Source organism: Henckelia pumila, chromosome 2 (assembly GCF_033568475.1).
Source record: "Henckelia pumila isolate YLH828 chromosome 2, ASM3356847v2, whole genome shotgun sequence".
NCBI classification, from domain to species: Eukaryota; Viridiplantae; Streptophyta; class Magnoliopsida; order Lamiales; family Gesneriaceae; genus Henckelia; species Henckelia pumila.
The window spans coordinates 192537947-192564548 of NC_133121.1; the positions used below are offsets into that span (position 1 = coordinate 192537947).

At 33.3% G+C, this 26602-nt stretch overlaps 3 protein-coding genes and 1 pseudogene across 4 annotated transcripts; 1 reads left to right on the forward strand and 3 right to left on the reverse strand.

The window, feature by feature from the left end:
• Positions 1-1136: 1136 nt before the first annotated feature.
• LOC140882468 (uncharacterized) lies at positions 1137-11221 on the reverse strand. Of its 2 annotated transcripts, XM_073288493.1 has the most exons (12): positions 11074-11221; positions 5773-9155; positions 5587-5668; positions 5345-5509; positions 4670-5090; positions 4239-4389; positions 4019-4142; positions 1908-2175; positions 1727-1829; positions 1541-1665; positions 1382-1463; positions 1137-1248 (listed from the first exon to the last, which is right to left on the reverse strand). In XM_073288493.1, the coding sequence occupies exon 2, from the start codon at positions 8850-8852 to the stop codon at positions 6543-6545; it is 2310 nt and encodes a 769-aa protein (XP_073144594.1). In that variant the 5' UTR covers positions 8853-9155; positions 11074-11221; the 3' UTR covers positions 1137-1248; positions 1382-1463; positions 1541-1665; positions 1727-1829; positions 1908-2175; positions 4019-4142; positions 4239-4389; positions 4670-5090; positions 5345-5509; positions 5587-5668; positions 5773-6542. The 2 variants fall into 2 exon arrangements, with proteins under 2 accessions (XP_073144594.1, XP_073144595.1); XM_073288494.1 differs by lacking the exons at positions 1137-1248; positions 11074-11221 and adding an exon at positions 10059-10195 and having other exon boundaries at positions 1345-1452.
• LOC140879273 (uncharacterized) lies at positions 5048-6485 on the reverse strand. Its single transcript, XM_073282952.1, has 3 exons — positions 5843-6485; positions 5587-5668; positions 5048-5090 (listed from the first exon to the last, which is right to left on the reverse strand). Exons 1-3 carry the CDS (start codon positions 6483-6485, stop codon positions 5048-5050), a joined length of 768 nt encoding a protein of 255 aa, XP_073139053.1.
• A 1478-nt stretch (positions 11222-12699) lies between the features above and the next one.
• LOC140882176 (chitin elicitor receptor kinase 1-like) lies at positions 12700-26394 on the reverse strand. The gene is made up of 11 exons (XM_073287991.1): positions 25634-26394; positions 23756-23782; positions 23333-23488; positions 18758-18954; positions 17821-17910; positions 14787-14880; positions 14554-14705; positions 14389-14483; positions 13427-13565; positions 13236-13331; positions 12700-13147 (listed from the first exon to the last, which is right to left on the reverse strand). Exons 1-11 carry the CDS (start codon positions 26244-26246, stop codon positions 12983-12985), a joined length of 1824 nt encoding a protein of 607 aa, XP_073144092.1. The 5' UTR covers positions 26247-26394; the 3' UTR covers positions 12700-12982.
• LOC140882520 (leucine-rich repeat extensin-like protein 6) lies at positions 15682-17806 on the forward strand (annotated as a pseudogene).
• Positions 26395-26602: the final 208 nt, after the last annotated feature.

Genomic DNA, 26602 nt, shown 5'->3' on the forward strand with positions numbered 1-26602 from the left:
CTAGATACAAGAAAGTCTCTGCTTATGAGATCTCTCTACACCGATCTTTATTTCCTTTCTGCACTTTTGATTCTCGAATCTTGGAGCTCTTCAGCTGGATTTTTTCTCGCTTGAGTTTCTGTTTATGTTAGTTAATCTCTTGGATTTGTTCTGATAACTTTCTTTTGTTTTTCTCGATGGACTCTGCCAACCTTGGTCCATTTCAGAGGCCCACAGGAGTTGAAGCCCAACTAACAACCATACTCTTCCGAGGCCCAAAAATGAGTTGAGACACTTGTTTTACAGTCGTTATTAGAGACAGTTTTTTATACAATAGTCGTTAAAATTAGGAACTAATAATTCAATTAGTCACTAATGAGATTACCTCATCAACAACGACGGTTTAAATCGTTTGAATTCCATCGTAATTAGCGACAAATCATGTAACACAATCGTCGCATTAATTTATTTCGACAATTATATTTGTTAGTCTCAAATTAACGACATATAATTTGAAATTTGTCGCTAGATTTGGGGACACATTATTATTTCGTCTGTAATTTTGCCGTACTTTTCAGCGACGATTTTTTATTAAACCGTCGCTAATTGCGATGGTTTTAGTTAAGCCGTCCATGTTTTCTTGTAGTGCGCAATGAAAAATTTTGACTTTAATTCACATTTTATATATATATATATATATATATATATATATATATATATATAGAGGTAGATATAGATATATGTGTATGTATATATTGGTAGCCGTAGTAGAAAAAGAATTAAAATTATTATTTTTTTTTAAAGGGGAATTCCCATTTGAAACATTTTTTACGTTATTCTGCGGAAATTTTTGGTAGAAGATTTCCTATATTTTATCCGTCGTTTTTACGATTGCTTTGAGACAATTGGTACACGCGTCATACCATGGCTTTGATTTATTTTCAATCTCACATATATATGCTTTAAACCAGTAAAACAGTTCCTATGAAAATAATTACATAAATAACATTAATGTGCATGGGTTTTTGTGAACGGACATAAATTATAAAAATATATTTATAATATATATATATATATATATATATAAATACATATATATATATTTATACATTATTAAAATATATGATGGGAAATAAGTATTGTTTTTATACCGGTGTCAAAGAAGGACCTTCATCCAACAATTGATGTAATTTGATCTCGCCGCATTCTCTAATTATTTTCTCAATCCACAATGAATTAAGACTTTGTGTCCACACGACATTTTTTAGCCTGTTATCTATATATATATATATATATATATATATATTTTAGAAATATATTGATAAGTGGTAGTAAAATTTAGACGATAAATCTCTTAAAAAAAGTAATTAAAACGATAATAAAACGAATATTTTACACACACCATAAGTCGATAATCTCCTTTTTTGCACAAGTAGGGTTTAGTACTATTCCCGTCGTAAATGATGATTGCAACTGAGTTGACCCTGGATTATGATATAGAGAATGAGGCAATTTTAAATTATTTGACATAACAGTATCATAAAAACTTAGTAGAAATTACCTAGATATGTAGTCAATCTAAGGTTGGAGAAGGCCACAATTGTGTGTGTAGCTCCATTTTGTTGCAGCAGTTGTCCTTCGTTTAGTGCGAGATCATCCCATAAGTTGATCGTGATAGTTTCTAACCTGTGAGATATAACATTTTAAAATATTTGGTGAGTTGGTTGGTTATAAGTTTCAAACTTACATTGTGTTCATCAGAGTTACTTCCCTCTTGTAGCCAAATTTTTTAGTTTCATCATTCTTAAAGCGAAAAACATCTCGGACTTTGATCAAAATGCCAACCACATCTGCATAAAATGGGAATGATGTTTAATAAATTATTTTGTAGCACAATTATTTAAAGAAATTATAGATAGATCAGTTACCGTGGTCATCATCAATGGTTGTTGTTGATTTTAAATAAGCAAATTCTTTAAAGTCCCAACTTAGGCTGGAAGTTTGTAGTTCTGGTTGTGCCTCACGCATAGTCGTTGTTCTTTGGATTTGAAGCTGGATTTTGTCATTCACATTGGAGAATTTTTTGTCTATCGGCTGGACAATCGGGTTGCAAATAATATAGCTCTTGTTGATCTTCAATTGATCTTGAAATTGTTGAATAATGGTTGAAAACATTACACCTTGAATCATTGTACCCTTGAACAAATGCAAAAGGAAATTTAGTAAATTAAGTTAATTCAAAAATCATCTCGATAATATTTTTATGTAGAGAAATTAACAAAGGAAGTAGTTAAAGTAATACTAATAAGAGAAACATTTAAAAAAAATGTTTGACGAAAGAAGTATTTTTAAATTTGTATGTTTGAAATGATTATTTTATAGTAAAGTTATGCTAGAAAACTTACCTCTTCATCCAAGAATATTATTTTCCGGATTTTTGTACCATGCTTTGTGGAGTATTCATTTCCTTGTCGAATAACAAGCACCTTAATCTGTATGGCCTTTTGATTTGCTTGTAATGAATTGATAAGATGAATGTCAGATTTCTCCATGATTGTGTGAATAGGAGAAATTTTTTTTTGTTTGTGTTGTGTAAAGATTGGTAATATTTTTTGTTGTTTATGATGATGTTATATATATATATATATATATTCATATAATTTAAATAATGAAAATTAATGGCTGTTTAAATTGGTTATGATTCATTAATAAAATTTGATTCATCATCATTACGTGCGTCTGAAATTTGAATTCAAAATGATTACAGAAGCTATTTTTTGGAATGGATTTGGCTGGAGTTATTTCGTTTGCTAAGAAGAAGGGATTTCATTATTTATTATTTATTATAATACGTAATTAATAGAATTGATAGTCGTTTGGTAGATTTTGAATGTAAAATAAAGGAATATAGTAGAGTAGTGGTTATATTTGACTGCCGTTTATGGTTGGCCGCAACAGTGCAAATGGAGAATCGGTAAAATTTATTATCAATTATGTCTTAAATTTTAAATTTGAAATGATTGAAGAATGAATATTTTGAATTGGATGTCGTAGGTATTTTTTGTAAACAGGATGTCTGAGGTAATTTATTTGCAAAGAAGTATGGATTTCATTAATTAATTACAATATATAATTAGTAGTATTGATTTCCATGTCTTTTTAAATTTGAATTGAATATGTAATTAGTAGTATTGATTTCCATGATTTTTTAATTCAGATTAGAAATTAATCTCATATCAGTTATTTGTATATTTCGTTTTAGTTGGTGAAAGAATGGTGCAAATGAGCAATCGGTAAGTTTATAAGTGTATAAATATTTTTTTTTTCTTTGAAAAACAGTATTAATATTTTGATTAATGCACCATTTATTGTAATTTGGACTAATATAAATGTGTCATTAAGGGATGCATATAAGAATGAAATAAGGAGTAGAACTGAAAAATTCAAATTTTAAAATATTCAAAATTAAATACGATTAATATTTTGAGACAAAAGGTTTTCCATGTGGTATATATATTTTTAAGTTATATATATGTGTATATATATATCGCGTATTGATATTTCGAATAAATAAGGCTGTAATCATGGGAAAATAAATTATGGTAAGTATCCATGATTGTGTATTTTTGTATTAAGCAAACGTAGGGAAATGTTTTGATGATGATCATTTTGAACCATTGTGCCTCATTGAAATCGAGGTAATAATTTGGAGTTATTGGTTCCAATATTATCGTCATATGGAGACAAATTTGATATTGTAGTTAACAATAAGGTGAATGAATTGGGAAAAAAAATACTTTCATTATATTTCCTCATTGAACACAATACAAATAAAAACATTTTAAACGTATTTTTTTTAAAAAAAAATAATAACTAAAATAAACAAAGAAATGGAAAAACAATTGGTTCAGAAAAACAATGATAGGAGATCATTTTGGCAAATATTAGGGAATTGGAAAGTTCATCTCCGAGGAAAAATTGGTTTTCCGGTGAAAGGATCGAATGTGTAAGGGGTTCCAGTAAAGGGATAAAATCTTACTCGAGGGAGAGCTGCTTGTCGGTCGGCACTGGGCGTGATGTCCAAACTCAAATTAAACCCATCTGTGGGTTGATCTGTAGACAAGACGCAACATTGGTTTATTGTAGGGCAAAAATGGATTTTCCTGCAGTGATAATGGATCATTAAACTAATAATAAAATTTTCAATTTCTAACAAATTAAAAAAGTAATGTTCATAACGATTAATGAACACAACTTACCTATTTAAAGGAGACTTAGCATACTTCAAGTAGTGACGTAACGAAGCCTAAGGATCGTTGATGCAGCAACGCCACTAAATCAATTTGCTTTTACCAGTGACATTAACACTACATTAAAATGCTGAGTATATTGGAGCAATAATGATATTCTCTGTTGCAAAGAACAAAATCATAAATTTTGGAACATATGTGAACAGATAAGAACCATAATTCATTGTAACCATAGTTCCATCCCCTTTCCAAACAATACAAAAGAATTTGAAATTTAAAGCATGAAAACAAATAAATCATCAACAATTACGAGAACCCTTTTCATAATTCAACCAGAAACACAACTGTAACATAAAAAACCATACCATACCAGAGTAGAAATATAAATATAAATACACAAGAAAGCAACAAAAATTGTATGAAAGAGAAGAGCAAAATACCTATATTCAAGCCCAGTAGGCAAACTCCTCTTATATATTTTTACAGTAGTCTTCTATGTAAGGCGCTGTATGACATATAACCACACATTAATGAGCATAAAGTTATAAGATAATATTTAGAAGTATAGTCATGAGTCGTGTGAGAAAAATTTTCAGATCTCGTGTATGACATATAAATACACTAGGCTATGCTTATTTGTATATTTACTTGTGACCAATGAAATCCGAAAGTAAAAAAGATACAGTTAGGTAGTAAACAATATCTAAAAAAAGTTATAAATTATTGTTGAATAAGAGAAGTCTTGTAGTTATGTCCGGTGCTTATCTTTTGTTAGGTGACAATCCCTTGGTTTGTATTGATAGCTCACAAGATGTTTCTCATTCTGTCTGTTTGTCCTTTCCCCTTTCATGAGATTTATCCCTATCCCAAAAAAATAATCAGTAATAAATTATAGTTTCATAAGATTCCACCAGGTAATCATATATTAATTGTCAACCAATAGCTTGTTCCAGAAAATTTAATATGCCATGGTGTACATGAGTCAATGAGAGTTCCCAAAATAAAGACCCATGTGATTCATCATTGGATTAAGCTTCAAGAAGTTCAGCAGCATATAGGCCATAGTTTTTATAGAGTAGATACAATAATATAAAGTTTCCAGAGGATTTACCTACCTCGTTTTTGTCGAACACTTAGCTTGTGATTTACTTATTCGGCACCAACCTAACTTGTTCCAACTCCATTGCCGAGCCATGGAGTCTGGATGCTCGGAACAGATGTGATAATTTCGACATATAGAAGCACCCTGCTTTTATCAATTTTTATCGGTTGTTTGTATGCTGTTGTATGACACCATTAATAAGCATAAAATTTAATGAGAATATTTAGAAGTAATGTAATGAGTAGTCTGAACAACCTTTCCATATTCCGTGTATGCATTAAATCAAAAAAAACAGAGCCTCTAGCCTTATTTGTATTTTTATTGTGGCCAATGGAACCTGAAAGTAAAAAAAGATAATGCTAGTAACAATATATACAAAATTTACAAAATAACCTAATTATAAATTGAAAAATAGAATGAGCAGAGATAAGGCAGTTTTACCTGAGCGTACTCTTGTACGTTATATCTGATACCCGAAGAAAATCAGCATACCAAGTTTTCCCTTACAAACTTTTGTCCAGAACCTCCTTATAAACCACATTTTTGGTTCGAGTATCATCAGTATTTTGAATTGCATCCGGTCGAATCAAAACTTTTGTGGTTTCACTTGATGTGCCTCTAGATAATGCAACATATAATTGTCCATGGGAAAAAACAGAATGAGGCAAATATACCCCAACATTAGGTATTGTTTGGCTTTGAGCTTTGTTAATTGTCATTGCAAAACAAAGGCGGACGGGGAATTGTTTTCTTCGAAACTGGAAAGGGTATTCTTCATTTTCAGCAGGAGATAACGGTATTCGAGGAATGAATACTTGTTTTCCAGTGTGTTGGCCAATAGAAATCTCAGCATGAATAACATTGGAGTCAAATGATAGGCAAACCATTCTGGTCCCATTGCACAAACCATCTGAGGGGTCTAGATTTCGGAGCAACATAATTGTGCAATTCTTTTTGAGCACCAAGCGATGAGGAGGCATTCCATTGGGGGTTAATGAATTTAAAAATTCTTGGGGATAATAGTTTTGAGAAACATCAATAGCCTCATCAAAACTTGTAAATACGTGAGCATCTCCAGGAAAAATGTGGATGATTTTGTCATTCAATCGATCTACATACTCATTCTTCGATGCAAGAATTGCTCGACTTGTCATATAAGTTGGTGAATGATAATTATTTTGCAAATCTGGAAATATTTCATCAATCAATTTCTACTCTGAAAACTCCTCGTCATCGCCGTCAAATTTTATGATCATGTCATTGGGAATCTTAACATTTCCTTGAAGATCTGTATGTTCAGTTCCATTCCCAATGCGAAGCAAGAAATCGCAAAAATTTGGGTCAGTTCTTGCTCTCATGTTCTCAAACAAAGTTAGTTGTTTCATTTCACTAAATAAATAGTATTTGACCAAACTTGCATTTATAGTTTCTTGGACATTAGCTTTTGGAAGAACATGCAAAACTTGCATAAAATCTCCTCCAAGAACTACCACTTTTCCACCAAAAAACCTTTGAATTCCAGTTATATCTTGTAGAGTTCGATCAACTGCTTCAATTGCTGTTCTTTTTGCCATTGGAGCTTCATCCCATACAATTAGTTTGGTTTTCCGTAACAATTCCGCTAGACCACTTTGTTTTGATATTGAACAATAACTTTCTTCATGTAAATCAATTGGAATTTTAAAGCGTGAATGAGCAGTTCGACCACCTGGTAATATTGAAGCTGCAACTCCTGAAGTGGCTGTAGCTGGGGCAATCATTTTATTTTTCCTGATATTTGCCAACAATGCTCTATATAAAAACGTTTTTCCAGTTCCTCTAGGTCCATTGACAAAAAATAATCCACCATTTCCCATATTCACAGACTCCATAATTTGTTCAAATGCTTCTTGTTGTGCAACATTTAATTTGAATTGCGCACAATAATCATCGTCTGATATTTGTATAGATTTTTCTTCTTCTATTTCTCGACAAAATTTTTCATTGGACTGAGGAATGTCCAGAGATATTCGTGGAAGATCAAAACCACCGATTTGTTTTTCCATGCTCTCCAAAATTAAATTTATACTCTCAAGTGTTTTTGAGACCAAGAATTCTCGGTTCTGATGAAACTGTCTTTGCAAATCATCGGACATTGCTTCAAAATATGTATCCCATAATGATCTAACATCAGCTGGCTCACAATAGACCAAAATTGTTGCAAATAATCTTCTCAAAGCATGTGGCATTTGGAAGGTAACAGCTTTGTTCATACATTCAAAATTACTTTGATCAGATTCAAGTAAGCCTCTTTTCTGTGCCGATTCTTTAAAACTCAAATAACGATTTCCATTAACCATTAGCAAATAGTCAAAAGAAATGGGTCCTCTTACATGACTTAGCAAGAGCCTCAAATAGTATCTTTCTCCTTCGATTGGGTTTGCAGCATTTATACGACCAATTACTCTTCTTTTCTTTCTCTCGTGCCAACTTTTACTCTGGTTGTCCCAAACATAATATTCAGGGAACTCAATGTATAACAATGTCTTTGCCTTTGCATTCACTGAGCAAGTATGAAAAAATTCGGTTAACATTGTTTTTGAGTTATATTCTTGGCGCAAAACATAATCTAAATTTTGATTCTTCCAGAATGTGACACAATGTTTATTTGGCAAATGTAATGCCAAATTGATGACAGCCGGAGAAATTTCATTAAGCTCAAACTCATAAATTCGCCATAATGCTTCTTGTGCAGAAACCCATCTTGCATCTTGGAAATTTTTAATTTCATCTACAGTTCCGACTTCATTTCCTGATGCAATGTGCACAGCAACTTTGTCATGGCCTTTGTAAATGTACTTGTACAGATATTTAACAGCAGTCAATCCGGAACAAATTTCAACATTTATGTGGCAATCATATCTCATAAGAAGGTAAGGATTGTAGGGAACAACCCACTGATTATTTAACTTTGCTCTTCTTGCATCCACTGTTTGACTATCGTCCCTTCTCCAATAAATAGGATAACCATCTTCTCCTTGTACCGTTCTCTCACAAAACTTTCGTGGATAATGGCTCTTGCATTGTCCTGCGATCATGCAAGAGTTTTTACTATTCAAATGTCCACATGGTCCATGCATCATATGCTTCACAACAAGGTCAAATAACCTTGGATTTTTCTCTTTTTGGGGAAGTTCAGCCAAAACATAATCATCAAATTGATCATTGTTGTTTATTTTATGTTCTTTCTTCAATATGACCAACATGTGAATATGAGGTAGTCCGCGCTTTTGGAATTCAACAACATAAACATAAGCACAAACTTCTCCAAACAGTGATTTCTGAGTTATTTCTTTTTTCAGATTTTGTACTTTTGCTCTGAAAACTCTAGATGTCAAATCCGGTCGATCCTGAGCTCGTTGATTGCCTTTCAAGTTATCTTTTATTTCTTTCCACTCCGGATTACAAGTCATTGTTATAAAGAGATCTGGTTTTCCGAACTTCCGTACCAATGCCATTGCATCTAGATATCTTCTTCGCATGTCTCTTGGACCTCCAATGAACGACACAGACAGTACAATTCTTTTACCAATTTCACTTCCTCTATTTTGTCCACAATTGATGCTATCCACAATGCCTTGATAATACTCTGATCTCAATTCAGCTTGATTGTTTCTGTAATAATCTAATCAAGTCGTCTCAAGTTTGATGTACATGTCAACTGCATATTGTTGAAACAATCTCCCTTGAGTATAAAAGAACCGATGAACTATTGTTTCTCATCTGAAATTTATAACAATAGTATTCACGACAAGAAACCATCTTGTTGCTATCTCTTCTAACAGCTGTAAATACGGTAAAAAATTGTATAAAATATTATTTTTTTGAAATATCAAAGTACAATTAACAAGATCAAATCTATAAACTTACCATTTAAATTATAACACAAAGCAACAGTAAGATATTGTACATAAAATATTATATTCATTAATATTCAATTACCTCTTAGTAACCAAGACAAATTTAAACAATTTCCAAAAAACATGTACAAATATACATAAGTTTATTTATTTTTATTTAAATTAAAATGTAGAACATAAACTTTGAATTATAATTAATTATAAATTTTTTAAAATATTTGATCAACAAAATAAGTTTTAAAAAATAAGAATAATAATTTATTATTCTTATTATTATTTATGTATTGAATTTTTCAAAATTAATTTAATAGAGATTTATAATATATATATATATATATATATAATGATAAAATGAGTAAAATACTGTGTTTAAAAACAATTATTCATTGTATATTGTGATAGTAAATAAATATAATTTCAATTCATTTGCAAGTTCATCTAAATCTAAATCTAAACCTAATTTAATTTTTGCATAGAAAAATATAATTATAATTAAACATAATTTTTAAATATTGAATAAACCAAAGAAGTTAACAAAATCAATCATAATAATAAACTGATAATTAATATTAATTATTATTATTATTTTATACAATTGTTTTTAATAGAATTAATTTAATTTTGAGATATAATCATGATGATTATGATGATGATGAGTAAAACATTTTTATAAAAACCTAGATAATTGTATATTGTGAGACTATATAATTTCAATACACATTCATAAATAATAATTTAATTTTTTGCATCAAACAACATAATTTTATCATCCGCATAATTATATAGCATATGGAAGAATAAGTACTAAAAATTAAAAAAAAAATGTACCAGTGTCTTCCGGGCGAAGAATAGATTCCACCGAGGAGAAATTCGTTGGACTCTTTGTAGTATGATGTGATTGCATAACAGAACTGTCATTCTTAAATTTAGGAATATTTTGGTGTCATCCATTTTCACCGTTTGGGAAAAGAAGTGGATAGTGCAAAGGATCGTAACATCCAAAATAATGTTTTATCCTATGTTTCTGTCCATCATACCCATGAAGTACTATATCCCTATCATATGGAATATTCGGATTATTGCCCTTAATCCAAATAGCAGCAAATTGATCTACTGTAGGATTGTTGTAGCATCGCTGATCTACCCCAGCATTTTTGCATATTTGAAGGGTTACATCTTCAATATAGAGAAAATCATTTATCCTGTGCAACAATTCAGCATATGGATTTTTTTTCATGACATCCATTAATAGCTTCATAGTACCTTCATAAATATCAGCATTGTCAAAAACGCTCATCCTATTAGCCAATTCGTTGTCATTATCCCAAAAATACAACTGAAAATGAGATGGTTTCCCCTCATGAGGATTCAAGGGCGGGAGCGTATGAAACACTTGTCCTAACACTCTAAATGTATAGATTCCACAATTTGAAGAAGCAAGATTATTATCCACTTTAATACTCTAGATTTGTAGCATACACACCCTTTTCAGCTAAAAAATGACGAAAATATCCCTACATAAAATAAATGATAAATTAAATAGTTCATAAAAGTCGAGGGCATTTTCGTCATTTTTTAGCCAGAAGGGATGTGTATGCTATAAATCTAGAATCACAGGGGTTATTAGTTTAAAAAAATTTCACATGGGGTTATTAGCTAACACGAAATTTCACAAGGGTGATATATGCAATTTCTCCTATTTTTTTTATGGAAAAAAAAAACCAAGAAAGAGCGTAGGACTCAAAATTCCTAGTCAATTGTGTTCAAATAAATGCTAAATCTAGAATTACAAGAAACACCAAGAACATAAAAAATGTGTTGATTTCCAAGAGCATGCCCAAACCTTTTTGAAGAGAAAATTGATGGTTTTCGACCCATTGACAAGCCACAGCTGGTGCAACCACAATTGCTAATCTCTTCCTTCGTTTATTCTTCTTCCAGTGGTTTTTTTTTTTTTGGATCGTTGGAGGGGATTGAGTGGTATAATCTATTTAGCAAACCTTCTTAAACAATCAATCGCTTCTCTGTAAATGGGTTTTCTGAAACGGGCCAGTGGGAAATGTTTGTAGACGTTGGAGGGGCATAAGTTGGTGTTCTTATGTAAACCTCTTGAAACGGTCGGCCCACTTTTTATTATGTATTTAATTTGTTGTATTTAAGTTAGTCAGCAAACATTGGAAACGGTGGCCACATATTCTATGTATTTAATTTTCTTTATTTATTTGGCTTAATATATATTATAATATTTACTGACAAACATATTCTTCTATTTAAGTTAGTCAACAAACATTGGAAACGGTGGGCACATATTCTATGTATTTAATTTCCTTTATTTATTTGGCTTAATATATATTATTATATTTAATGAGAAACATATATTTACTTTCATGCCCTTGTTTTATGAATGAATTGTGTGTACATATTTACTATTATAACCTTGTAGAAACATGTTAAAGTATATAAAAGAAGAAATAAAAGGGCAAAGTTGTAAATTCACAATCGTAAAACTTTGCCCTTTTATTCACTTTTTTATATAGGTAATAGATTTATACACTGATCTAAATGACGGAATCAATTCCTGCCGGGAGAAAATAGATGGCTTTTATTTTTTAAAAAACATAACATACATTTGTTGCTCCGATTCCACTATTTTGAGTGATGTTTTTATTTTTAAAACCTTAAAACATAGCATAATCTCATTTTCTTCTTACAAATAAGAAACAGTTGACTACTGGATATAGCTTTTATTTCATAATTACAAAATATCGTAGCATTAAATCTTAAAATAATACTAAAAGTACAACAAATATCGTGTAGAACGATTTTTACTATAATAATAGGAAAAATTGCATATATCACCCCTGTGAAATCCCGAGTTTGCTAATAACTCCCTATGAAATTTTTTTAAGCTAATAACCCTCTATTATTCTAGATTTGTAGCATACACACCCTTTTCAGTTAAAAATTGACAAAAATACCCTTGATTAAATAAATAATTAAATTAATTTGATTTTATAATTTTATATTTAATTGAGTAAAATAATCAAATTTTATTTAAATAACTATGAAAATTATATATAATTATTTTATCATAATATTTGTCATACACGAAATATATTTTAATATTAAAATATCTTATAACATTAAGAACATTTTAGTCATTTTTTAGTCAGAAGGGGATGCATGCTACAAATTTAAAATCATAAGTGGCTTCTAGCTCAAAAACTTTTTATAGGAGGTTATCAGCGAACACGCGATTTCATAAGGGTGATATATGCAATTTACCCACAATAATATCATGATATTTTATTATTTTATTGCGAGATTTTGTACTTAATGTATCGTGAAATTTTGATAAATTAAATTTTTTTATTGAATTTTTGTGTTGTAAGATTTGATATACAAATTTCGTTGTACATGTAGCATCACTCTAAATTTATGTTGCCTTGAGCCAAAAATTTTAAAAATAAAAATATGTAACACACAACTAGTTATGATTATGTATTATCCAAGTAGAACAATTGTGGTCCTGCTGCTAATATATATAAAGAATACAATTCACCAGTTGGGGGAAAAAAAGTTCTCCAGAAAATTTAATCTTGTAACCACTTTTATTCCAAATCTCAATTATAGGGAGCTTTTTTTCCACCATTCACATCAAAGAACACTACACTTAAAATGTACAAACCTATACAATCTGTAACACAGCTTCTGATAGTTGGATTCATCTCGAAGACATGGTGCTTCTGTTCCTATCTTCCAGACATTAAATTTAACAAACCTTGATTTCCATAGAAAGAGCCCACGTCCCAATCTTCTGTTGATGACAAGAGAGTCATCAACGCAACCACAATAGATCTCATGGATGGTCGAATTTGAGGATTTTCATGCGTACAAGCTCTCGCAAGCTCGGCCAACTATACCAACATACAAATATGGGACAATTTTACTAAATTACCACAAATAAGAAATTATGTGATCAGTAGCTTTGAAAAGTAATGAAACCTTGACGACTGATTCGAGGGGATAATCTCCAAGTCTGGGGTCAAACAGTGTTTGGAGGCTTTCGCTCCGGTTTGGATTATTAAAAACTTCTTCAAACTGCGTTCATTGGTTGAAGCCCATCAATAATTAGCGGACACATTCAATAATGGGGTATTGCATCTAAATCATCCAAGAAACTCACTAGAACTTACCAACGCAACAAGCCCCTTTGAGTCTGCAGCAGAGCCAGTGGACTTAACTATTGCATCTTTTGCAGAAATTAACTCATAAAGGACGACACCAAAAGCATAGACATCTACTTTTGGAGAAACATCACCATACTGCGCATATCTACAATCAAGATATTTAAAAGTCAAAACAAGTCTCCTTTCTCAACCAATCATCATGCCCTCATGAAGCAGAATAATTCACAGAAGTTTTCTATTTTACAGTTGCAATAAAATGTCATCATTGTACAGCATGATAATTGTCAATTATTCTCACATCCAAAAGCTTTTGACTTTTGAGGTCTGTCTTTTTAAAAAATTTTGAGAGGAGAATTTAGCCAAATTGATGTAGGACCAAGCACTTGCCGCTTTACCAAAAGCTATAGCTGGTGGTAATGGTGCAACTCAAATCTTTTAAACTGCACAGCAGCCCAAACGTCATGGTTCGAGCAGCCCAAGCGCATGGTTCGATCGCTCTAACAGCATAGGGACAATTATTGCACTCCAATAATCTCCATTCGAATAATTACACTCCTAGCAATCAATGGGAATCGAACCCATGACCTTGACTCTGATACCAATTGCAGGACCGAGCGCTTACCGATTTACCAAAAGCTATAGCTGGTGGTAATATTGCAACTCAAATCTTTTAAACCACACAATCCAACCGTCATGGTTCGATCCCTCTATCAACAAGGACAACTATTGCACTCCAACAATTACTAGTTTTTTCCCTTCTCTAAATTATTGCAACACTAGAGACTCAACGGGTTCATTCATTTAACTAAATTACAGTTTATTTAAAGATAATACAACTCTTCACCCTGGTCGACCAAGGCCAAAACTTAGACAATTAACACGCAGTTCAACTTCATCAGCTATATCAACATCCCCACAACAAAAATTAAGACCGATCATTGAACATGAAGATGTGTTTGGGGACTTACTCTGGTGGCATATACCCAAATGTGCCCACAAGACGGCCCGTTGGCAACGAAGTACTTCCCACTTCAGTTAGTTTTGTTAATCCAAAATCTGCAACCTGCACGGTAGGTTTATCGTGAAGTATGACACAAATTGTTTTAACAATAAGATAAAGATTGTGGTGCAACCTTTGCACGGAAGTTCTTGTCTATTAAAATATTTGCTGGTTTAATATCACGATGGATGTAGACTGGGACAGTGTGTTCATGGATATATTCAAGACCTCTTGCTGAATCCAGAGCGATCTGCACTCTGGTTGACCATGTCAGTGGTTCCCTGCCTGGAAAAACACATGATAAATCTAGTGTCTATTACGAACGCCAAATTGTGTGCCCCATTAATATATTTGCAAACAGCTTACCTGAACCACGAAGATGCTGACTTAAGTTTCCATTCTCAATATATTCATATACAAGAAACAGAGAGCCCTCTACACAATATCCTATCAACCGCACCTGTGTCAAAAGAAAAAATTAGAATAACTATTAAGATCAATCTCACAATCCACCACCAGTGCAGAACTGATCTGTAATCTCAGAAAGCATGAAAAACTTCCACTGTCTAACAAATCATTAAATGACTCAGTTAGGATTCGAAAGAGGACAAAAGCACCAAATGTTTAAATAAAAAATAAAGAAAGAGGAAATCGCAGGATAATTCATTAAAATGTCCCTAATGTTTCGGTCGTGTCCCAAATATATCCCTAAAGAATTCCGTGGGCTGAATAGGTCCCATATCGTTGCACATGTGTCTCAAATATATCCTCCCGTTAACTCTCTCGGTTTGAATTAACGGAATGAACATGTGTTGCTCATCTTTCACCCCCAATTAAAAGCCCCTCATCCTTATCTACGTGAACCCTAATTTAAAGCAGCAAACGAAAAATGAAGATCCATCCTTTAACCATTTTCACGATCCTCTGCCTTCTATTCCTCTTCACGAAACCATCCCAGCAAGCATCAAACTATTCCACACCACTTCCAAACCCTCGACTTTTCAATGCATTCTTAGCTCTCCAAGCCTGGAAACATGCCATCACAGATGACCCCAACAACTTCACTTCAAACTGGTATGGCCATGATGTTTACAAATACAACGGAATTTTATGTGCCCCAGCACCCGATGATCCCCACATAAACATAGTAGCTGGGGTTGATTTGAATCATGCAGGGATTTAAGGTTCATTGCCCCAAGAACTCAGCCTGTTAACTGATATAGCCTTGTTCCATCTAAACTCGAACCGATTCAAAGGCACAATGCCGGATAGTTTTCGTAATCTCCATCTCTTATATGAACTTGATGTTAGTAACAATTTTCTGTCTGGGAAATTCCCTTCTGTCGTTCTCTGTCTCCCTTCACTCAAATTCATGGATATTCGATTCAACAAATTCAAGGGAAAGGTGCTACCTGGCTTGTTTGTCGTTCTCTGTCTCCCTTCGCTCAAATTCATGGATATTCGATTCAACAAATTCCAGGGAAAGGTGCTACCTGGCTTGTTTGATAAAAAAATTCGACGCCCTTTTCATAAACAACAATGATTTCCAGTTCAGTCTTCCTTGAAACCTCGGGAACTCGACAGTTTCTGTTTTAGTTCTTGCCAACAACAATCTTCAGGGATGTTTGCCTTCGAGTATAGGGAAAATGGCGAAAACCCTGAACAAGATTATCATCAGTAACGCTGGACTGGGAGGGTGTTTGGCTGTTTGCCTCAGGAAATCGGGTCATTGACTAAATTGACAGGGTTTGATGTGAGTTCCAACAGGCTTGTGGGGAGTTTTCCTGAAGCTATTGGCAACATGAAGTCCTTGGAACAGCTGCATGTTGCGCATAACAAGCTCTCCAGGCGATTCCTGAGAGCATCTGTTCGTTGCCGAGACTGGAGAATTTCACTTTTGCTGATAATTACTTCTGTTTCGTGTCGCAAGATTAAAGCTAAGGATGATTCCATGAATTGTATTCCCTACAAGCCTAAATAGCGTTCTGATGAAGAATGCCATGCTCTTTACTCGCACCGAAGTTGCAGCTCCCGGCGACGTCTTGCAGCCCACCACCGGAGCAAAGGCGACTTCTAGCAGAGAAATCGGGAGCCAAAGATTTTGGAATTAGGGTTCACCTAGATAAGTGACGTGTGGATGGGGGGCTTTTAATTGGGGGTTGAAAGGTCACGTGAGCAACACATGTCCATTCCGTTAATTCAAACCATGAGAGTTAACGGGAGGATATATTTGAGACACATGTGCAACGATAAGGGACGTATTCAGCCCACGGAATTCTTTAGAGATTGGGACACGACCGAAACATTAGGGACATTTTAATGAATTATCCCGGAAATCGCGATTGATTGTAAGCATTTCATAAATACAGAATAATACACTAATTAGTATCAACTCACAAGGTGCTATTATTATTTGGTGAGCACCCTTTTTAAATCAAAGAGTACAAATAGCATTACATCATTTATCATGGGAGTGGGAGTTAATAGAAGAAAAGCCTTTTTCCTACTTTTCAACAACAATTGTGGCTATGCCTCATTTTCAATTATTTATGGTGGTATAAAAAAACATTTGTCACATACTTAATTCCGGATAAATTGCTTACTGTTCAACATATATATAGATCATAAATCATGTATATAAATATTTATCTAATTAAAAGAGAATTACAAAAATGACCAACATTCTCAAGATAGATGTCTTACACCAGGCAATGCACAAATGTGCATTGCACGTGTTTCATGTATATTTGTGTGCACTAATTCCTTAGTAAAGACAGTCAAGAATGCATTCTACACATTCCATTTGGTATATTATAATGTTTTTTGGGAATCAGAAGTTTGCCTACAGCTTAATAAGACCAAACAAGATCCTATATGGTCTTGTAGCATCTCTGTTACGAACTCAAACCGCAATTACATAAAAGAAAACTATAATTTCATTAACTAAAACAGAAAATTACATAAGAAAAAGATCAATTCTCACAAGGAGAATGATCCCTAGTGCAGAAAATAATTTAAAAAAAGAATAAATCCCCTCTCCCTTGCAAAGCTAGCAGAAACCATAACAAAACACAAACACATCTCCATAACTACCCCCACACCCCCTTTTTATTCTTACACAAAATAACTACCCTACCACATTTTTATTTTTACACACATTAGATAATCCCTATTTGGATCCAACCTAATATTACCTATTAACCGAAACCCACTATTACCCATAAAAGCCTGTAACAATATCCACATTTCATAACTACAAAACCAGGCTTCATGAAGACATGACATTACTAAGATGAGTTGACTTCAATAGGATCGTGTATACAAAATGATGTAGCAAAAAGATGATGAAAATATCACTCATAAATGAAAATCTAACATATTGAAGAATATAGTGAAGTACCAGGTTGAGGTGGTGAACATGTGTCAAAACCTTTAATTCGGCAAGAAACTCTCTACTGGCTTGCATATCCATTTTCTTTATTGCAGCTTTCTGCATGAAATTTTGTCATATAAGAACAGATATGATATAAAAAACCAGATATCTAATAATTCTTCAACTAGCGGTGGATAATGGATGGATGAACCATATGGTATTGGACCTAGAACAACAAAAATGGATAAGATCGAATACATAGGACCATATGCGCCAGATCACAGCACCTAGCAAATTAAGAACCTAAAACCCCCAACAATCTGTTGAAGGGGTCCTACATCAGGACTCCGAACATGTTTCTTGTTATTTCTAAATTCTGACCAAAATACCCTGATACCAATGTGAAAGTTAAATATTAGTTTGATTTAGAAAGCTGACCTGATGACTGTATAAAATTCGCAAACCAAAATTCTAGATATCTAAGTTCAATTCATTTTATTAAAACCAAAGTCATTTGTATACTTGATGTTTAGTTTGAACAAGACTCTCCCTGCATCTTGGCTCCTCAAATGGTCACTTCGCTCAATCATGTCTTAGTTTATTTTATGGTTTTGATCTTGATTAATGATCGAGATTCGGGTCATATCAAATAGTTTAAGAATCGCAAAAAACTTCAAATCGCTAGTTACTTTTATTAGTTTCCACTTTGGTCCCCATTGAATCAGTATTGAAATCAAAATTTTAAGAATCCGCTGTGATCAAGCCTAGTATTCCTCATTAATTCGGATCCAAAAATAAATCTTAATCCATGTTGCACCCATTTACCAGTTAGAACAGACTTTCAAAGAACCGTCAAGTTACACAATTTGCATGGAAATTGAAACTTCAGTACAGTCAGACCCTTGGCTTGCAATGCTATAACAATTCTCTACAGCACAAATTAAGAAACAGACAAACTACTTACTTCACCTCGGAGCTCGGCATAGTAGACAGAACCAAAACCCCCTTCACCAATCTTACAAGCAATATCAAAGTCATTAGATGCGCTTGCAAGTTCTTCATATGAGAACTCAACAGATTTGTCAACAGTAATGCCGGTAAGCCCATGAGAGGCGCCATCCCGATTAACAGCAGAATCATACGCATGGCTAAATGTGCCTCCTGGAGTTAATTGAGAAATGGAAGAAAATTAGCTTACCAAGTAGTGTGTGCACATATATGAGCTTGCATATAATAAAAAGTAGATAAAAACTGAATTGTTTTTTAATGCTTCTGCTGCAATTGCAGTGTCAAATATTCTCCTCGTTAAAATAAAGAATATAAAACAATAACTCCTTATTATGAATGTTCAGGATCCATTGTTTAGAAAGCAATCACTGAAGCCTGCGTAGGAGTTGCAAAATACAGCATTAGCAGGACTTGCATGTTCAAACTGAAGCTCAGCATAGAATAGAGAGTTTTGCATCAGTAATATGTTCACAGTGCCTTGTCTTTGGTTTTAATGAAATCCAAATTGTCTACCATCACAGCTTGTGTGACAATTTTTCCTTCCTCTCTGTGAATGAAGCATCTATCTAGCGACTCCAGATAGAACTCTTAAATCAGCTTCCCTGGATTTCAGTTTTTCTAATTCTAAGTGCATGCCTGTTTTGGCAATTGTCATTGGCTATGGGACATCCCAACCAGGATCGAAAGGGGCTGCTCTCTAGCTAGGATCTGATTTGCTATGTTGGCCCAATCTCTACAGGAACACACCTACTTTGCAGATAGTTCCACTTTGTCACCACATGGTAGACAAATTCAACCTATCAACAAGAGACTGATGTCTTTAAGTTCACTTCTTTAAATGTAAGGCGTTAAGTTCAATCTTTGAAATATAAGGCTGTTAACTACACACACATCAAACTGACCAATGAAACACATTTCCTGAGGCTCCCCCATCTCAATGGCAAGCCATTAAAAGCAACACATTAAATGTGTTGTTTATCTGCATAACAGGTTCTTCCAGCAAGAACTGATCAGGGGAGTCCATATGTCTTCACTCAGATTGCTCATAAAGAAGTACAAGTTCTCTGACCATACATAACTGCTTAAAGTAATCTCACCAAGCAATATAGAAGTATTTTCAGGCAGATACTGAAGGAGGACAACCCAGTTCAAAAGCATCTGGTCAACCCGCAACATCACAGATTAACTTCCAAAGCAAATATGCCTTTATGTGCCCATTAATACTGTGTAACGTTAGAAAAAGAAGTAATTGCTGGATAAATTCTAGGAGCAACATTGCCCTCCAAGTCTATTCGACCAGTGATTACTAACTCTGTTAGGCAATGCAAAGGATATTATGGCATAACCAGATGCCTAGTTCTCTTGCAACTTCCTGTACTTTAAATGTCATCCATATAATCAAGAGTGCAAGCAAGTCAAGCTGTTCGTGAGTAGCTCGGTCAAAACTCGACTCAAGCTTGATTTGACCGAGCACCAGTCAACTTAGAGTAGCTCGACTCTTCACTTGAGTCGAGTTTTACCTGTTTCTACTTGCATAACCAGCGAGTAACTATATATTATATTTTTTAAAATGATATATAATTTAAAGGTTATTTTGTCAATGTAAATACAAAATTCAAGCCTTAAAATTAAAAAAACCTAAAAATTTTCAAGCTCGAGGTCAAGGTCGAGGCCGAGCTTAAAATTGAATACTCGATCGAGTTTGAGTCGAGCTGAAGCCTATAAAATTTAAACTGAGTAGAGCTTGATTAGCATGATACTCGAGCTCGCCATATAGAACACCTAGGAGCCTTAAAAAAATAGACTGTATCAAGGTAAATGGCAACATGATAGCCATCTATATTTTTCTTGTAAGCTGATATATACATTCTTTATTGTTAGAAGTACATATTAGATGCTCTACATCTAAATTTTATAATACTATATGAATGCACACCTCAACAATAAGGTATGTGCCGTGTCTTGTGCTTACTATCTAAGCTTCAAGGCACGAATGCAGCTTAGTGTACACCACTACATCTTTATTCACTATAAGGGGTAATATCCACAAGCATAAACCAAAGATACAATTAACTCATTAGAAACTCTTTCAGTTTGTCATCACTTGGCTACCAAAAAACTAGGATTTATTCAAAATTTCCCCCACAACCAATGTAGGACATAGTATGAGATTTAATAGACTTCACAGTTAGACATGCAGCGTTCTTAATAGGCTTCTTTCTCATTGTCCAACTTCCTCGCCAATAGGACACTGAGGTAGATTTAATACCATATTTGTGATGTCTGGGGTCCTCAAAGACCCATGTAAGAGAAGGAGCTGCCTTCTGGAAAAACTGGTCAAACCAAATATCCCGAAATGCTTCTTCCCTTCGTAGATAAACTCAACCAAACCAAAAGGGACAGCACCTGTTCTTAGTCATTTTTATTAAAACTAGCATGTAGCATGTGTTATTCGTATGTGAATCCATAGTTTATATGATATAAATTAATTAATTAGTTATTCTAACAAAAAATCAAAACAAGAAAAAAATATGTTACTAAACTTTGTGATTCTAACTTAATTTAGTTATGCAGTTTATTTTATCTATTTTTACACTCATTTATAATCATCAACTATATAATAATTGATCATTCATCTATATCTTAATATAACGATATTGTAGCACTGTCACTCCTCGCAAGATAATACCTTTACCTTCCAACTTTTTGCTGTTAAAATTATATTATCCCATTTTTTGGTAAACTTTCGATAGACTTGTTCTTGCTTATTCTGCCTTCATATATGTTAATAAATAAAAATTTATCAATCACAATGAAAAATTAAACATTTATAAATCAATTAAACAATTAAAATTATATATAATTATGATATTAAGTATTAAACATAATTAATTTACCTAGAATTTACGTAATAAATTAAAAAGTACTAAGTAAAAGTTTTAGTATTTAGTAAAAACAAACATTGAAGTATACTAAAATGAAAAACATATCAACCAATTAAATTCATCAAGTACTGAAATATAATTAATTAACCTAGAATTTAAAATGTAGTAATTAAAATTTTTAGTAGTAATATGCATTAAAGTTCACCTTTTAATTTTAATTCTAATTTGAAAATTGAACATATTAATAGTTCATCTTTCACTTTCACAAATTACTCCACCACGTATATATCCTCTGTTGAAGCAATCATAATTAAAAATTAATTATTATATTGCATGTCATTATGGAAAACATGTGTAGTACACATTAATAGTCCACAAATATTTCTATTTCACAAATAAATATGATATTATTATTTGATGATTGATTTAATTTATAAAATATAACTAATAAATTTTAAAAACTATTAAATTCTTTGTAGCTTTTTAATGCTTATACAATCTTTAATGTTCCTACAACAGCTAATTTTTCCATATTTATAAATACCAAAAGAGCAATCATTTTCACATATGCAAAAATATAATTTTTACTATAATTTTCAAGACAAATATATTACAACTAATTAAAAATGAATTAGAAATTCTTTAAAACATTGTTTGGAAATGTGATTTAAATTTCATAGGTATAATAATCAAGGTTCAAAAATTGGCTAGGTGCTAATCGGGTGCCAGACCCGCCCCGGGACTACGCGCCGCTAGGCGGATTCCATGATATAACATAATAAATCACATATTATAAAATCAACACAATAACATCAAATTTAAAATGAGTTCAAAATTACGTAACTAATAAAATACCACAAATTTACTCTACTCCTTCATAATTTTCTCTACTTATTATTCTCCATGGTTTTCTTCTCTTCTCTTTGAAAAGGGCGTTGAAAAGGTTTTCGTGGAAGGGTGAATAAAATTTTTCGTCAGTTTAAAAGCCCAAAAAAACATTTCCTTTCTGCCTACTGCCGCCTAGTCTCGCCTAAGGCCGCCTAGGCTGGTCAACTAGCAGCTTTTCAGTGCGGTCGCCTAGGCGCCAGGCTGATTTTTAGAAAACTGGTAATAATACACGTATATTGCAACTATAATTAAAATATTTGATAATTCAAATCGAAATTTTTATTAAGGTTAATAGGAGTAAATAAACTCAATTAAAGTGTGAGTTAGTGGGAATCACAAAAGTGGTTACTTCTAATTATATCCAAAATTTTCCAACGAATTGACAACTTTGTTTTCATCTGCGCTTTTACAAGTACATAGATTACTAACTGCACAAGATCTCCAGTTTCGATCTCGGATATTTTGAGGGATTGGAAGTTTATATGTTGTTGATGTGATTAGGCTTTTGTTTACCCTTTTGTCTGCATCGGATTTCTTGCCTGCTTTTTGTAATTATTAACTTTATATATTAATATATCTTTGTTCTTATCAAAAAAGAAAAAAGGATCTCCAGTTTCCAGAGACATGAATCATATCTTATTAACTTGAAGTGGTACGTGAAACACTCATTTGATATCGAATATCAAGTAGATGTGATGACGGAATTGCAGTAAAAGAATCAACAATCCACTATGACCAGCTTTAAATGAATGACTGACCTTCAGATACTCCTGAGACCAACTGAATCTTGGCCGCATTCTTTTTTCTACGATATCCAATATACAAACATCCAGAAAATAACAAAACACCAACTACTCCTGCAACAGATATCCCAGCTATGATTCCACCTGATAATCCTGATAACAAGGTATAGAAAAATATCAGCCGAATACAAAGGCTTTCCATTGCTATCTGTAGTCTTATTAGTAAGTGGAAAAACAAATGGAACAATTATAGAAAACCCATATCAAGAGAAAGCCGGGCCACCTGTGCTGCAAAAGATAAAAAAATTAAACTAAATTAAACATCGTTACATTAAAATTCGCAACATGTTCAGTTACAATAATCAATAAAAAAATTTCATATTCTTTGTGTTATAAAAAATAAAATAAAATAAATGGCTAAGGCATGCTACCTGCTATTTAGAGGTGGATAATTCCCATTCTGATCTGCAAAAAACAAGTAGACATATTTAAGACAACAAGTAAACCAGTTGATCACATGATAAAAATCACTAAAGAAAGCATTTGAATTCGTTGAGAGCACGTTAGGGCAATAAATTAAAAACTTCAACAGCTTAGAGCATTAAAGATGATGACAAAAAGAAGGAAATTATAACTGTTGACGTTTCACTTAAAGCTCTAGATCACTTACTAGAACAGGATAGATAGTAGATTTCAAGATATTAGATACTTTGAGGAGGCAAAATAATGGCCTAGAACATAAATGTGTGAACATAACTCATGGAATTTCAAAAGCAAAGCTTTCATCACGGAAAAATTAATACAAACTTCAATTTAAAAAGAGATTATAATGTAAACTTCTCATTAAATTCTTGTACATGTTTTGGTGAAGGAATCAACTAGTTCTATGACATAGAAATAATATATAAGAAAAAAAGAACACATTTCAGATTCACTACTAAAGCCCCTGCTCTGATTTTACAGTGCGTTCAAAACTCATAAAATCTTTTTGATAACTTGAACGTGCTCGGAATACCTTTTTCTATACAAGATCATATCTAACATAAAAATGTAATTATTGACATAATATAGTTTAGGGAAAAATATAATTTATTCACGTGATTTGAATTAATGGTGATATCATATTATGTAAAGCTTATAAAGTAATGTCTGAGCTAATCTGAAATTGATGCATGGAATGCCAACTCTATCCTTGAGCAATTAATGGTTTGAATTACTTATGATATCCTTCCTAAATGAAATAATCCAGGAAGAAAGAAATGATCTACCGAGTATATTTAGAACGTTGAGCAGAATGTACAAAAGTGGTTGAAACATATCCCCATAAAATATATCCTAAATGTAAAGATTCACATTGCACTCTCTTCTATCGCCTAACACATTAAAATTCCCTTAAAGGTTGTAAAATGCATCCCGAGAAGCTGGGTTATTCATGACCAGGAAGAAAAAGGAGGATGCCCCTCTCCTTCCAGAAAACACATTGTGAAAACTTCACAAAGAGAGCAAAACTCGAATTTGCCAAACCCGCACTCAACTATTGCTTCCATGGTCTTACCATTATTTTTTGTCTTCGCAGAGTTTTAGTTCAGGCCAAACCAGAACTAAGCTCAAAAGTTTCTTCCATGGAGCTTCCTACTCCATGGCACATCTCTTGGTTTCCCAAAATCTGTCATTCTCTGAGTTGCATACTCATTTTTATCCACAAAAATCTCTTGGGTTTTCTAAAAGTTTTGATCTTTTGCTACTGTGTGAGTCAGGTAATCTATTAAAAGACCAGATACAATTTATCCTCTATAACGAAGAATTCTACCCATTTATCCACGTATATGTGTGTGTATACTCCTTTCTAGTGCAAGTTGAAGAAAAGCACAGATATAAGAAAATGAGATCAAAATGAAACAATAGTATAACATATCGATCTTTCTTTGTTACCGTTGAGTCCAATTATGTCAGTGCTATATTATTCGTACCGCTAACCATATGTTTCAGGAAACAGTAGAGTATTGAGCATCATCTAGAAAATTTCATCAGGATTCATGCGGCAAGGAATAGAAAATATACCTGTAGATTGAAATAACATGACGCTTACAAAGAAGTATGAGAAAGTTTATAGACCTTCTGATTGTGACTAGTTATAATCTACTCAACAATTTTAACCCGATAATCCCAGCACCGGGCATGAATCATCCCAATATAAAAAATAAGAAACAAACAACTTCATACGGTTCATTTACCAATGGTTGCAGGCTAATATACCAAATCATCTTGAACTAGAAATGAATATGTAAGTTCCGAAAATTCACTTTGAGGGCTCACCTTTCCCCGGAATATACACAACACTGACACCATCACTGAAATTGGCCGTGGGATTATAACTCCTCACCAGAGTAGAACTCAAATTACTGGCTTGGGCCACCGACTCTAAGGTCTCCCCAGACCTTAGAGGATAAGTCACAAACAACCCATAATCTTTCGATACGTCCTTGTCGCCACAACTACAGTTCACAGGGACATTCAACTGCGCAGTGTCGGGAATATTGAAGTCGGGATAACTATTAAACCTCGTCAAAAGCTGCACACTCGTCAAATTCGAGTAGTACGTGTCTGCGATAGTCGTGTAAGTGTCTCCGGAGTTGACATCATAAGTGAAGACGTGGCCGAGGAACTCTCCGTCGATGCAGTCGCAACGGAACGGGATGTTTGTCCGCGTACCAGCTATCACGGTGTCTTGGTTAGAAATCTGAGGATTGTAACTGAGGATTGTTGGGATTGGGACGCCGGTGACTTGGTTCAGGATAGAGAGGTTTGAATTTTGCCACATGTAGTAGGATGCTAGCGCTAAGTCACAGCCGCGGCTGCACCGGCAATCGGCGCCGGATAATAGTCCGATAAGCAGTAGTAGCGATAATTTCAGAAATAGCAGGCTCATCCTGACCGGCGAACGGCGGCGGAGAATTTTCCGATGAAGATTGGCGATGAATATTCCAAAATCGCATGGAATTTATGTAGTTTGAATGAATCAACAAGCATAATTTTAGAACCGTTGACTCAGTCTGTTCTCTATCTAACACGAATATTTTGACCAACGAAAGACAAGAAGAGTAGAAAATTTTAAGATACATTTTTTTGGGAAAATTGGGGAGAAGAGAGTCATTTTTATTTTATTTAAAAAAAAAGATTCAACTCTCAATTTATAATATTGTTTTTGTGTTTAAATTTATATAGAAATGATATGGTGATCAACCACCGTGAGCACCCATGTGAGCACCTACTGATGTGTCACTC

What these genes read in the sequence shown, in the direction of transcription:
- LOC140882468 (XM_073288493.1), bottom strand. Translation starts at nt 8,852, where the DNA reads ATGCGAAGAAGATATCTAGATGCAATGGCATTGGTACGGAAGTTCGGA.
- LOC140879273 (XM_073282952.1), bottom strand. Translation starts at nt 6,485, where the DNA reads ATGACAAGTCGAGCAATTCTTGCATCGAAGAATGAGTATGTAGATCGA. An exon ending in TAAGGAGGTTCTGGACAAAA is followed by an intron (nt 5,669 to 5,842) that starts GTTTGTAAGGGA and finishes TTTTACTTTCAG; the next exon opens with GTTCCATTGGCCACAATAAA. An exon ending in CATACACGGAATATGGAAAG is followed by an intron (nt 5,091 to 5,586) that starts GTTGTTCAGACT and finishes TTTTTGGGATAG; the next exon opens with GGATAAATCTCATGAAAGGG.
- LOC140882176 (XM_073287991.1), bottom strand. Translation starts at nt 26,246, where the DNA reads ATGAGCCTGCTATTTCTGAAATTATCGCTACTACTGCTTATCGGACTA. An exon ending in GGTCTCAGGAGTATCTGAAG is followed by an intron (nt 18,955 to 23,332) that starts GTCAGTCATTCA and finishes AATTAACTCCAG; the next exon opens with GAGGCACATTTAGCCATGCG. An exon ending in CCCTCGAATCAGTCGTCAAG is followed by an intron (nt 13,148 to 13,235) that starts GTTTCATTACTT and finishes ATGTTGGTATAG; the next exon opens with TTGGCCGAGCTTGCGAGAGC.